Source organism: Cimex lectularius, unplaced genomic scaffold (genome assembly GCF_000648675.2).
Source record: "Cimex lectularius strain Harlan isolate CLEC.00 unplaced genomic scaffold, Clec_2.1 scaffold285, whole genome shotgun sequence".
Classification (NCBI taxonomy): domain Eukaryota; kingdom Metazoa; phylum Arthropoda; class Insecta; order Hemiptera; family Cimicidae; genus Cimex; species Cimex lectularius.
In genome coordinates this window covers 406132-419938 of record NW_019392999.1, presented here as the reverse complement: position 1 = coordinate 419938, position 13807 = coordinate 406132, and the positions used below count along the sequence as shown (strand labels likewise).

General features: G+C 35.4%; 2 protein-coding genes across 5 annotated transcripts in view; one reads left to right on the top strand and one right to left on the bottom strand.

The window, feature by feature from the left end:
- The first annotated feature begins 31 nt into the window (after positions 1-31).
- Positions 32-13807, top strand: part of LOC106666468 (RNA-binding protein 42) — a 51273-nt gene continuing 37497 nt past the window's right edge. For 2 of the 4 annotated variants that reach the window (XR_002910817.1, XR_001340431.2), the window contains exons 1-9: positions 32-192; positions 6933-7033; positions 7195-7296; positions 7355-7544; positions 7603-7853; positions 7921-8115; positions 8652-8822; positions 8957-9027; positions 9103-9141. Coding sequence is in view for 1 of the 4 variants with exons in the window: in XM_014393679.2 (XP_014249165.1) it covers positions 140-192; positions 6933-7033; positions 7195-7296; positions 7355-7544; positions 7603-7853; positions 7921-8115; positions 8652-8776 (1017 nt within the window). In the remaining 3 variants the exon portion in view is untranslated. The other 2 variants (XR_001340432.2, XM_014393679.2) reach the window with 2 other exon arrangements.
- On the bottom strand, positions 10342-11975 carry LOC106666467 (uroporphyrinogen decarboxylase). The gene has a single exon (XM_014393678.2). The coding sequence runs from the start codon at positions 11912-11914 to the stop codon at positions 10847-10849; it is 1068 nt and encodes a 355-aa protein (XP_014249164.1). The 5' UTR covers positions 11915-11975; the 3' UTR covers positions 10342-10846.

Below are 13807 nucleotides of genomic sequence, written 5' to 3'. Positions count from 1 at the left end.
TTTTTACTGGTTATAGTTATAAACCACAACAAAACTGTAACCCTTGGGAGAATCCATTATACAAAGAATTTCGAGTCGTACGGATTTTTTAAATTCCGTTGTTTTCTTCTAAAACGAGGGATCGTCCAACGACGCCGAAATGTCCGGGCTTGCCGAAGACAAATTTAAAAAGATGCAAGACGAAATGAGCAGGTATATATATACTTTCTAACTCTAGAAGTGGATCAGGGATATAGTTCTATGGGTGGGCTTACAAAAGTATCTAAGTTGCTTTTTTTGTCTAGAAGTGTATAGAAATATAATAAAACATGAGAATGTTAGACCCTGAGAGAATGGTACTTAAAATACCTTGCCTGGGACCATATCCCTGATCCAATTTTACCATGAACTGCTTGCCGATCACTACATCCGAAAGAGAGAGAGAGAGAGAGAGAGAGAGAGAGAGAGAGAGAGAGAGTGTGTGTGTGTGTGAAAGAGAGAGAGAGAGTGTGTGTGTGTGAGAGAGAGAGAGAGAGAGAGAAATTTTCATTCTGGGACTAGAGTCCCCTAAGAATAACAATAAAGTTTATAAATTGACATAAAACACAATACAAAATATAGTTAATAAAAAATTAAAAATAATAGTACGAATAGTAAGAATTTAAGACCCGGCCCTGTGATGCTGCACGGGTAATAAGGAATATTGGCAGCGTCGATAGGCCGGATCGTCCGAGAAGCTTATCGTTGTCAAGAGTATCTCGCTCGAGTCACTGGGAAATACCCCACCGTGCCCTCAGTGTGATGTACTTGGTTGAGCGAGTGTTACGCTTTGGCCCCTAGTAGGCATGACACCGGGCTTAAAGTATTTGGGCACGGGAATGGGTTTTGAGCACCCTATTTCGATTTTTAAGGGAAACGGGTGTTTCCTCATCTGTAAATATTGTAAATATAATATAGATTATTTGGAGATCGTGAGGTGCGGTCTGATGTGACGTAGGTTTTAGAGAAACATTTTCACGACAGACAAGAATGACACATTTACACAGAAAACAAATACTTTGAGCCTTGAAGATATCTCAACAAAGATCAAAACATTGGCATGGTAAAGAAAATGTTTTTCTAAAACCTACGTCACACCAGACCGCACCTCACGATCTCCAAATAATCATTGGCTAACGGTCACTAATCACCACATATAACATATATTATTATTGTGTAGCTGCACAGAGTGTTCATCTGTATATACATTTGTTTATTTGAATGTATAGTTATATAGTTGTTTGTTGAGTGAATGAGTAAGGAAGAGAGCTGATGGATATTGAATACCCCATTGGCCCTCAAAGTGAATTAGGGGCTGATGTGAAATCATATTGGTAGCCAGCCATTAAAAAAAAAAAAAGTAGTAATAAAGAATGCGATCGTAATCAAAACCTGTCAAATTAAAAGTTGAGAAAGTTTTCTTATGTATTAAAAGGATCTAGTAATATCGTGGACTATTTTAATTGATTATACTTTTTATCTAAGGTCTTGGTTGAGATGGAAAAGCTAGCATCACAAGCCAGATTCGAACCCACTTCAGCTCAATACTTGAGCTTTCGTGACTTTGACTTATTATAATTAAGACTGCCAATTATGACTACTAAATACATATATGGATTAATATCACAGAAGTGTTTTTTTATTTTATTTATTTTTTATTATTATTATTTTTTATTACAATGGATACCAGGAACTGGAGGAGTTCCCCCTGAGCACTGCAGCTGTACAGCTTATTGTACTTTATCCCTGGCTCCATTGTATGGGGGCTCTCAACACAAGTGTGAATTTGAGCCGCCGGTGAGCCGGTGTTCTTCCAACAAAGAAACTCATTTTTGAAGGGGGTTGGGACCAAATTCAGGGTCGCTGAGGTCTGATCCCGCTCCTTCCATTGATGAGTGCCGTGTCAATTTCTTTCAATTGCGGCCACCGGTCCCCTTGGGCATCAGAAAAAGTCCAGAGGCGATGGTGGGGATCGAACCCACGATCGCGGGATCTACTAGCCAAGAGTCTGACGCCTTAACCACTCGGCTACCGCGGCCCCCACAGAAGTGCTTATACTTGCTGTCTACTCATGCCCACTTCATAAATCACCAAGAATCGAATCTTGATTTCACCTCATTCGAAAATATGGCAAAAAGAGGGAAAATTCAAAAGGTTGTAGTTTGAGATGGGGAGTTGGTGTCTGAGGGATCAAAGTCATGGTAGCTCAAGTGGTTTGAGCAGAGGCATATTGAGCCGAAGGTCTTGGGTGACACTAGCTTTTTCATCTCAACCAAGACCTTAGATAAAAAGTACAATTAATTAAAATGTAAAAATAATGCTAAATTCTAATAACCACAAAGAGAATTTTCTAACCAATAACAGTTAAACTCATTGCAAAACCACATCTCATATTTAAAATGGTAAATTACTTCATCAGCAACTAAATAAATAAATTAGCAGCTCAAAGCATCTTTCGTTAAAACAATACCGTACAAATCTAACAATAAGCGTAATAATAGATATTGTCAACGCACGTTAACAGTAAAAATCCCAACAATCCTTATTTAGAAAATGTTAAAAAAAAGATTAAAAAAACAACTTATCAAAAACATATTATCGAAAAAATTCTATAAGCCCTGCCCTTGCACTCATTAGTTTTTTAATTATTAATTAACAAAATTATGAATTTAATTGTTAATTAATTTTAAATTTGCTACAAGATTAAGTATGTAATAAATCCATACCCTATGACACCTGGCTTGGCCTTGTACAAATTATATAAATAAAATATTTAAGAAAAATTATTTCTTAAATAATAGTTTTGCAAGATAAATATCGGCTCATGAATACCATGGTGAGTGTTTTATTTTGTGTAAAAATCCTCTGGAACAAAGCGAATCTCTTCGTACAGATAGTGTTAGTTATTACAAGTGGTTAGAGCAACGGCGTATTGAGCGGAAGGTCGTGGGTTTGAATCCCGCTCAAGACACTCTCAACCAAGACTCTGATTATAGGTACAATACTTTTTACATGGGAGGGGGGTGAATAAAACAGTTCATTAGTCATATCATATGCTGTGGTCGAAGAGGAGGGAAGAGACAAGGGGTTTATGAGTGGTGAAAGGTAGAAGGAGCCAGGACCGGCGGAATTGAATGAGAGATGCAATACAGCATTGGGAAATTTGGGAGATGTGTGGTTTACAAGAAAGGCTAGGAAATAGGCTGGTTTTTGATGGTCAATGTTGGGATGGGAACATCCTTATTGATTAATGCTTTCTATAAAACTGTCACATTCTGAGAATACACTCAGTAAACAGTCTCTGAAAAATTGAAGCACTCCCTTTAAATTAAAATAATAATGGGATAAATTGATTAACAACACAATGTCTTGCGGAGGTCTTATCAACCTTTAGGGTATCGGTGTTTTTGAAAAATAAAAATAAAAAGAAGCTTATTTGTAATTATGTCGGGTTCGAATGCAGGGCTGCTGGATTCCAACCTGGGACCTTTACCTTGCAGTGATGAACAACATGTCAATGCCTAAACTGTTGCAGCTCCAACTTTAAACTTTAATCAACAACAAAAACAATATAAATGTTAGTATTCAATACGTAGAAATTAAACAACGGCGCTAAAGTTATGTGTTTAAACAAAAAAAGTCTTTGAACAGATTATTATTCATTTGTTTATTTACTGACACTTGTCTAAATTTTATCTCAGTCTCATCTGGGGGGGGGGACAGACTAAGCATCATCAGAACAAGAACCGCAGATAATAGGAAATACCTTGAATTTCTGGCTTCAAAGCATTTTCTTCTATCTGCACACCAATCACATACTTTCTGTGTGCATATCGCCAATATTATGTATGAACTTATGTACATATTTAATTTTTTTTAATAAGAAAAATAAAATGTACAGTAACATACATAAAGTTTATTCCATACAGAAAAACAATATATGCGTATGTACAAAACAGGTATGGACCTATGCACGACATCAGAACAAATCACAAAAAATTATTAGTGGCTTAAAAAATATTAACTCAACTATGCAACCTCAGATAAGTGAATGCACGGAGACGAAAAGCACAGATAATGAGATTACTGTAATCTGTATGTCCATCTCTACTTTTTATTACCTCTAAAAAAGTTTTTAATCAATAGAACTATTTTCCCCCTTGTCTATTAGTTCACTCCCATAAAATATCTTTTAGATGGTTTCTGTTTTCAAACTAATGTTTTTTAAGCTGTCTTCCAATATGATCCCACGAGTGCTTGCTCTTGTTAACATTTAGGTCTTTTCTATGCAGTTTGATTTCTCCACTTTTTTATGACCCTTTTTAAATTATTCCAACTTTAAAGGGGAATATGATTGAAGAGGTTGATGTCACAGCTTTTTGGGACTCAATGTTCAGTCTGATTTAAAACACTCAACCCACAAATTTATATTGTATAAGAAATTTGCCTCTTCATATTACTTTCTGTTTTGACTCCGTGATTATATTCCGTTGAATTCCAAGCTCCAACTCTATAAGGATTTTCTCCAGTAACACCCTGATTTGTTGACCATGGCCTGCCATTGGAGGAGGGTGTTTTCTCTTCAAAAGAGAGCAGTACGGATTGTATTTAATTTCAAATGAAGGACACTGTGCAGAAACTATTTTAAGATGTCTGGCATTCTCACTTTCTCATGTGTAATGATTTTCTTCTTGTGTTGTCATGTCATACAAGGATTCGGCTACTTATAAAATAAATGGTGATCAGGACGAATCAGCTACAGATATCCTACACCAAGACCTACAAAGGTGGCACTATCACCCAATGTGTTGTTTTTTATTTGGCAGCTAATTTCAAAATTGCGACTAATAAACATATTTTTTCTAAAATACTCAAAAAGTGGTAGATATCACAAACTTTTTACTTGGTAGATGAATTTTTACTGTTGTAAATTCATCTTGACTTGTATGTTGCATTTGTATTTGTATTTTTTGACTAATTTCTATATTACACTACTCTAATCATTTCAAAAATTATAATTATATAGGTAGGATTTAAGTTGGGCGATTGGGAGGGTGTCCAGAGCTGCATAGGTGCTTTATGCAGGGTGACCTTTTTAGATGGGCTGCCTGAATTTCTCTTGAACTGATAACACTATGAAAACACAAAAAATGTGTATTTAATGTTTTTATTATAATTTTAAATTTGTACTGCTTTTTTAAAATATTTGTTGCTAAGACATTTCAGAGCCAGTACAACTTTGAAATTTTAAATGAGAACTTTATTTTTTTACCCACTGTTTTAAAAGATTTTATTACAATGGAAACGATGGTGCAATCAGATTTTAAATGGGTCAAAAAATAACCAAGTTATAGCACTTAATATGAGAACAAATATCTTAATTTTGTTGTTAATATTATTTTCATTTGATGTCTTGGTCAGTTTTATGAATTTCTTGGGTTGATGTTGATGGGTGTGCTAGCAGTGGGGGTATGCATGTTTTTAGTTAATAAACATGCGTATCTGCATGTGTAACTGGTAGCAGATCTATCAACATCATCTCAAGAAATTTGTACGTATTGTCTCTTAATGTGATTCTCAATTTTTTTTTTTTTTTTTTTTTTTTTGCTTTGTCAGTGTTGTTTTGATATTGTTTACACAACTGGTCTTATTGGATTTTGTCGGAAACATTTTGCTGTGTTCTCGAAAATACTCGTCGCCTCGAAAGATTGGAATGGTTTTAGGTTTGTCAAAGACCAAGATGAAAGATTTCCCCAAAACGTACTATTTTCAAAAGAGCAATCTTATTTAAATGTGGCCAAGTTGGTTATCTTTTGGCTTTTTGTGTATCTACTATTCCCAATTTTTTAATATATTTTGTGCAAATTTAATCTTTAATTTTTTTCCATAAATATTGACCTTGGTGTCCTGTTTGGTTTTTGAGCAGTCTGTGCACGAAATAAGAATATGCTCAGCGGTAACAACAAATGTATAGGGAAAAGAAAATAACACTGGATTAAAATAGTTCAATAATAACGAAAAATGGTGGATTGGTGGCCTCAATGGTTTAGGTTTTGACACGGTACTCATCACGCAAAGCTTCCAGGTTCGAATCCAGTGGCCCTGCATTCAAAACCGATATATTTACAATTTTTTTTTTTAAACACTGGCATCCCAAAATAATAATAAAATGGTGTATAATGGTGGTTTTCAATGGAACTATCATACAGGGATGTAATTAAATGTCTTTAGTTCCAGGAGTGAGTGTTTTACTGTGCTTTTTGCTACCTTGTGAACATCATCAGCCGAAGGCATGGCTGCAGTTTTTATTTGATCAATAAATGGGTCTTTTAATATTGCGCAAAACTAGGGCAATATCAATTAATAATAAATTTGTACAGATTAATGTAATTGTTTTATAGGCGATGATGACAAAGTGAACAAATATATATAAAATACTGCTGTAGCTAAAGGCCTGTCATTTAAATCCCTCAGTGGTTCTTACCTGTTGTAAACTGAAAAACAAAAATCACTCAGCAGGAATTGACTGAAATTCTGTTTACCAGCCATTCCTCATTAAAGTACCACAGAAGAAAAGTAACTGAGACAGAGTAGTAGTATGACGTGTGATAGACCATGATTGACCAAGTGATCATTTTATGTAATCACGTAAATTTAGATCTCTTAGATCTTTCTTATGTTTAACATGTTTGGTGCATTTAGACAAATTTAGTTGGCCCTTAGAACTATGTGTATTTTCTGTCAAACCTGTTGGTGCAGAAGGTTGAGTAAAAAGACCTTACATCGTTTAACAATTCTCCATACTTTGCACTAACCGTCATATAATGTGGAATAGAGTGATGAAATAACTGAAAAATATTATTTAGAATTATACATACCTTGATAATTTAGTATTGTTTTTATTTTATTTTCAGGTTTGAGGAAGAAATTGGTCTTCCGATACCTGAAGTTGGTGCTATTGGTCCAAGGGTGATAAGCACCAGCACTTTCAACGACGCTCAAAAACAACTTGCAGGTAAGCCAAAAAATTTTTTTACCATTGGCCTGGTTCCTCCTGTCTCCTCCAATTCCACTTAAATCGTTAGAAGTCAGACCTGTTGCTAACAAGACTTCAATGCATTTTATCTGCACTAAACAATTTATTCCCTTATCAATTGTTTTTGTATTATTTTACAGCAATAGATGTACAGAGGCCGAACCTAGATTACAATGGATCCGTTTACAGGGGAAGTAGTCTGCCCCAAGTTGGATCAATCCCCGGCCCTCCAATTCCACCATGTACTTTTTATTTTGTTGAACATTTAGAAAATTGTTACTAATTTGTTTTTGCTTTTAGCCGGCCTCCCTCCTACGTTTAGTCTAATGGTTCCTCCAATGGTGCAAATTCAGTCAAATTACACTGCTACCACTGCCAGCACTTTTCAAACGCCTTCAATACCGCAAACAAGGTTCATTCCGCCACCACCTCCTCAAGTGACTGTTCCCGACGATTCCCCAAAATCGTCAAACGTTCCTGCAGTATTAAGGTAACGGGTTGTTTTTTCTTTTGTTAAAAACTATATTATAATGTAATTTGATCGACAGTGGTTCACCGATGATGTACGTCAACCCACAAATGGACCTCTCCATTTATGAAACCGAACCCACACCAGTGAATCCAATTTTGCCAAACCAAGAAACACTGGAGGAGGCAAAGAGAATGCAGAAGTTGAGCAAAAAGGCTGCCGAGTTGAGTTACCATCTTTCTAGAAGAAAAGAAAAGAAGAATAAAAAGCTCATTAGAACAGCAGGGGGTCAAACCTGGGAAGATCAAACCCTCGCTGAATGGGAAGATGGTAACTTAAACTTTTTTTAAATTTTGTGTATAATTAATAGCAATACAAATTTAATAATTATTTTTAGATGATTTTCGCCTCTTTTGCGGAGATTTAGGAAATGATGTGACAGATGAAGTACTGACACGTGCTTTTTCAAAATACTCATCATTTTTAAAAGCTCGAGTTGTCAGGGATAAAAGGACCAATAAAACAAAAGGTTTCGGTTTCGTGAGTTTCAAAGACCCTCAGGATTTCATCAGAGCTACAAAAGAAATGAATGGTAATCATTATTGTACAATATTTTAAATATTAACTTAGTCTATATTATGCATCCATAAGAAAAATGACACAAGTCTAAAAATTATACAAACCAGATTATTTAGTGTTTTTTTCCTTTTTATAAGTATTCGGGAATGCGATGCTACAGGAAAAAAGACACAACTGTAGGTGGACTCTCTGCTAAGCAGCACCATGTGCCACTTTTGAATTGGCTGAAAAACACTCACCATTCACAAAAAGTGGCATATCTTAGTTCTGTATTGAGCTTAAAATCATCCTATTTTGAGTTGTCAGCTTTTTTCTTGTTTAGTCAAGGATTTTATGCTGTTCCAGAGTCACATCTCTAGTTGTGTCACTGTAATTTATAACTACCTGTTGTTACAACCGACCCATCTTTTTAAAAACTATTTAAGATAGGCAGGCAAAAATGATTGGCAATTACCAAACTACACTTTGGTGTAGTTCCTGTGTGTGTTCCTCACAGACCCTATACGAAAAAATCTCACATCTTCTCAATTCGTTTGTATTTTATTTCAGGGAGGTATGTTGGAAGTAGGCCGATCAAACTAAGGAAGAGCTCGTGGAAATCAAGATCGATGGACGTCGTGAGGAAAAAAGAGAAGGAAAAAGCCACTCTTATAAATATGTTGACTGGGAGGTGATAGGCTTCAAGAAATAGACAAATATGTTTAATTACCATCTATCTCTGTAATTGTCTATTATTTTATCTGTATATATTTATATATAAAAATATCTGGCAGTGTTACTAATTTTCAATAAATTCTTTTTCCTTGTATTGTAATAAAGTGGCAGTGTTCAGGCATTCTTTTTTTCATTTTCAGGCATTCGGCGAGTTACCGAAACCTGGCCAAATTCTTCCCCTACCCTTTTTTTCTCCCCAAGAAGAAACAAAGTTAGTATAAGAATTTATTTTAATTGAATTTTACTAAGTACAAATGAATAAAGTAAACTTGTTTTTTTATTTCAGTATATATATTTTTTAAATTGTTAACATCAAGGAGAAATTGTAAGTATATGCAAAAAGTACTAATATAAATTTGATATTGCGAATTAATTTTTATAAATATTACAATTGAGAAATATCCAGATATATTCTGTTTCTAAGAAAGCAAACTCATTTTTTGTGAGATTTTTTTCCTGTGGGTCTTCAGAGTGCTGAATTTATAATCCTTACCGATCATCTTGACCTGCCTATCCTCATATAGGTCGCCTATCAGACATGTAGAAAAAAGGCCGAAACACATCTGACCGACCAACCCATCAAAGATGTGCAGATATATCGGCAGACGGTGTATTACTAGGTCGTTACCAAAGTCGTGCGTAATTTAAATTTTATTTAAATTTCAGTATAAAATGTAAACATGAAAATTATTCCTCAAAATATAGGCCATCTTTATCAACTACTTGAACCCATCTTTCTGCCTGAAGTTGAATTTGATGGTGATACCAGTCCTTGTTTTCGAGGTGAAGAACTCTTCACATCCTAATTTGATATCCTCGTAGTTTCCAAAGTTCAGGCCTTTCATAAATGTGCATTGACTAGAAAAGACCGTAGTCGGACAGTACGATGTCAGGGATGTAAGGAAGGTGGGGCGAGATGCCAACGTCCTTCATTTCTGAAAACTTTTCTTTCTAAATGTGATAGATGGGCAGGAGTGTTGTCTTGCTGAAATATTGCTTTATCCTGATTGAGCAAAGCTGGGCGTTTGTCTTTTAAAACCCCCATATACTTTTTCGAGTTGTTCATAGTAAAGCTCTGCATCAATAGCCCTGCCAACCGGAATCAGCTCGAAGTGCACACCCATCATATTTCCACCAAACACAAAGCATAATATTTTTTCCAAATCAATCTTGGTAAACCTCTGCACCTTGCAGTAAACACGGTTTTTGGTGGGTAGGATTTTTTAAAAATATCCATTTTTCATTGCTCATTACAATTCTTTTCCAAAATATACCATCTTTTGGATTTTGAAACAAACTTTTACAGATATCAACTCATGCTTGAGCGGTTGAAAAGTCATGAGGATCTGATTTGGGTTGTATATTTTGGACATAAAGCTTTATTAAATGGTTGCATTTGAAACCCCCTATTCGGGTGATAATCATCGAGTGGTCGTATATGGGTCCTTATTTACTGACTCAACTAATTCAGTATCATCCACCACTGAAGGATGACCAGATCTAGGCTTATCTTGAAGGCTGTTGTTCCCAGAATTGAACCGCCTGAACCAAAACGCTGCAGTGTTACGATGCACGACATTTTCACCTTACTCGGCCCACTGCCTTCACACTTTTTTTTTCTCCCACCACAAATGAGTTTTTTCTTCCGACATTTTCAGTGAGATTTATAAAATGGGAAGAAAGGCAGTCAGTTGGTGAGTTGAATAAGGATTAAAATGGAAAATTTAATATCACCAATTAGTTAATGCACAAAAACATGTTTAACGACCTAATATGTGCTGTATAATGGAAAAAAATGCAGACTTACAGACCAAAATGATCGGTAAGGATCACAATATAGGTTTTTATTTCTGAGACTTTTTTTTTAGTTCATACATTCGAGGTGATGTCTTTTATAGAAGGGCGAGATTGAGATGAAATTTTTAAAAATAATGTTTGTACAATAAATATTTATTTCTCAACAAAACAACTTAAAAGTTGACAAAATATTTAAAAAATTATTAACTTCCACCAGTTGATATAAAATAATACTAACTACTTGAATGCACGGCTTTGAGAAAAGTTTCGACATGTTCGGGGTCCATGTCAGGATATATTCCGTGTCCGAGATTAGCGATGTATTTTGACATTCCAAATCTTTTCACCATTTCCTGAGCCGAAGATTTTATGAAGTCTTGAGGCGCATATAAGAGGCAAGGATCCAGGTTTCCTTGAAGCGTGACTGAATTGTCTGTGAGCTCTCTCGCCCTCCTTGGATCGACAGTCCAATCTACACCGACAACTTCATAACCGCTTTGAGACAATTCTTTCAGGGCGTAGTGTGCGCCTTTTGCAAATATTGTCATCGGAACGTCTAAATTTTCTTTTTTAAGGGCTTGCTTTACATTTAATGCGATCTCTTTTATACAAGGGAGGGCGAATTGTGCGAAAAGGTCAGGGCCTAGGTATTCCGCATTAGATTCGAAGACTTGTAACAGCTGCGCCCCGGATTTCGCCTGTTCTACCAAATAGTCACTAACAACGTCTGTGAGATTTTTTAAAAGCTGCATGCTGTCTTTAGGATATTTGTAGAGCCATGCTTTGGATTTGGACATAGTTTTCGACCCTCCACCTTCAATCATGTAGCACATGAGCGTCCAAGGCGCACCTGAAAATCCTATAAGAGGAACTCTCCCTTCTAGTCTGGTTCTTGTCAAAGTTATCGCTTCCATAACATAACCGAGTGTTTTTGTGACATCTACCGGATAAGTGAGTCTGTCGATATCATCAGGGCAGGCCAACGGTTCCGGCAGGACCGGTCCCACGCCAGGCCTCATCTCGACAGTCATGCCCATCGCCTGGGGTACGACTAGTATGTCGGAGAAAATTATGGCAGCGTCCAAGTCCTGGAAGCGTTCCACGGGCTGGAGGGTGATCCGGCAGGCGAGCTCCGGAGTCCGGCATATCTCGAAGAAGTCGTGTCTGCTCCTGAGCTCGCGGAACTCCGGGAGGTAGCGGCCGGCCTGACGCATTATCCAGACGGGCACTTTGTCCACTTTCTCGCCCCTGGCCGCCCTCAGGAGGCGATCGTTCTTCAGCTCGGGGAACTTGCCGGTCATGACGAAGAAACGTTGACGTGACAAGTCATGATAAGGATACAAACAGTACCTCGATACTATCGAAGCAGCGATGCTTTGTATCGATCCTTTTTTAACCAATACCTTTGACTATCGCTTTTATGTTGTTCAACGTTCAGTCTGAATCATTGGCGCCACTATGTACTATCAACATAGTGTTTGTTCTCCTCTGAGATTCTTTTATCGACAACTCTTCCTCCTTCTACAACAGGTAGTACCTTATTTCTTTTATTAATAATGTATTTTCTTTTCTAAATAATTATTGGAGCTCGCCCAGCAGGATTTTGTATTAATCCATGTTGGATACAGAATTCACCATGGAAACTTCTACTCCGAGTACCTGCTGGCGAGGACAATGAATATATTTTCAAACCAAAAGGAAAATGGCGCATAAAATATTTGACTACGGCCCTAACTGAAAATGCACAGGACAAAATTTTTGAAAAGAAAACATGCTTTTTGCATATATTAATAAACACAATGTAAGGAAAGCAGGTCAGAAAATGGTCAAAATTTTGATATAGTAGTGATTTTAGCGTTATTTTGTAGTCGTTCAATTGCTCAAATTAACTATCTGAATTTATCATTTTACAGCGTTTGTTTATTTTTATTATGTAGATTGCAATAAAAATATAATAAAAGGAATCAAATTTATCAATAATGTGTGGTGATTAGTGACCGTTAGTCGATGATTATTCAGAAATCGTGAGATGCGGTCTGGTGTGATGTAGGTTTCAGAAAAACATTTTCTTTATCGTGCCAACGTTTCGATCTTTATTGAGATCATCTTCAGGGTCTGGGAATTACGTTGTTTAAAGTTAACAAATACATGTAAGATGTGGAAAAAAGAGAATTTATACAATGTAGAATATATTTTTTATATTCAATGAAAGTATTTCTACTCACAAAAATTGTTTGTTTTCTGCGCGTTCTACGCAGAGCGTACGTACGTGATTGAATATAAAAAATATATTTTTTGCATTGTATAAATTCACTTTTTTCCACATTCTACATGTATTTGTTAAATTTAAACAATGTTTGTAAATCCCAGTCCCTGAAGATGATCTCAATAAAGATAGAAACGTTGACCTGATAAAGAAATTGTTTTTCTGAAACCTACATCACACCAGACCGCATCTCACGATTTCTGAATAATCAACGTTTTTTATTTTTATTAAGTAGATTGCAATAAAAATATAATAAAAGCAATCAAAGTTTATCAATAATCAAAAAATGTTTACAAACCAAACCTTTTCAAGTAAATTAAGTACGTAAAACCAGTATGAGATTTCGTTTTAGCACCTCTAGAGCACCTTAAATATATATTTTTGTTTGAATTTAAATTTATCGATTTTTTGACCCCCCAAAAAAAAAAATTTTTGTTCTCATATCTGATTACAACGTCAAACAGAACATTTGAAAGAAAAGGGCCGTAGCTTCTATAAGAAAATATACAAATTATTTGTCATAAATTAACCTCATTTTTCAAACTCTGATTTCAGGCATAATTAAATGATCATAAATCGTTATTTAGATATTTAAAAAACATTATTTTTGGTGTTACTTCATCGCAGTGATTTTAGCGTTATTTTGTAAAGTCCTTTTATTGAAATATTTTTATTTTACCGTTCTATTGCTCAAATCAATTATGTAAATATCTCATTTCTTTATGTATATTGCAATAAAAATATAGTTAAAGCAATCAAAGTTGATCAATAACCAAAAAATTTCTAAAAACCAAATATTTTTCAACTAAATTAAGTAACTCAACTAAAATGAGATTTAATTTTAACACCTGCAGAGAATCTTAAATATAAATTTTTGTTTTAATTTAAATTTATCGATTTTTTTATTCCAAAAATGGTGTAGAAAATA

What these genes read in the sequence shown, in the direction of transcription:
- LOC106666467 (XM_014393678.2), bottom strand. Translation starts at nt 11,914, where the DNA reads ATGACCGGCAAGTTCCCCGAGCTGAAGAACGATCGCCTCCTGAGGGCG.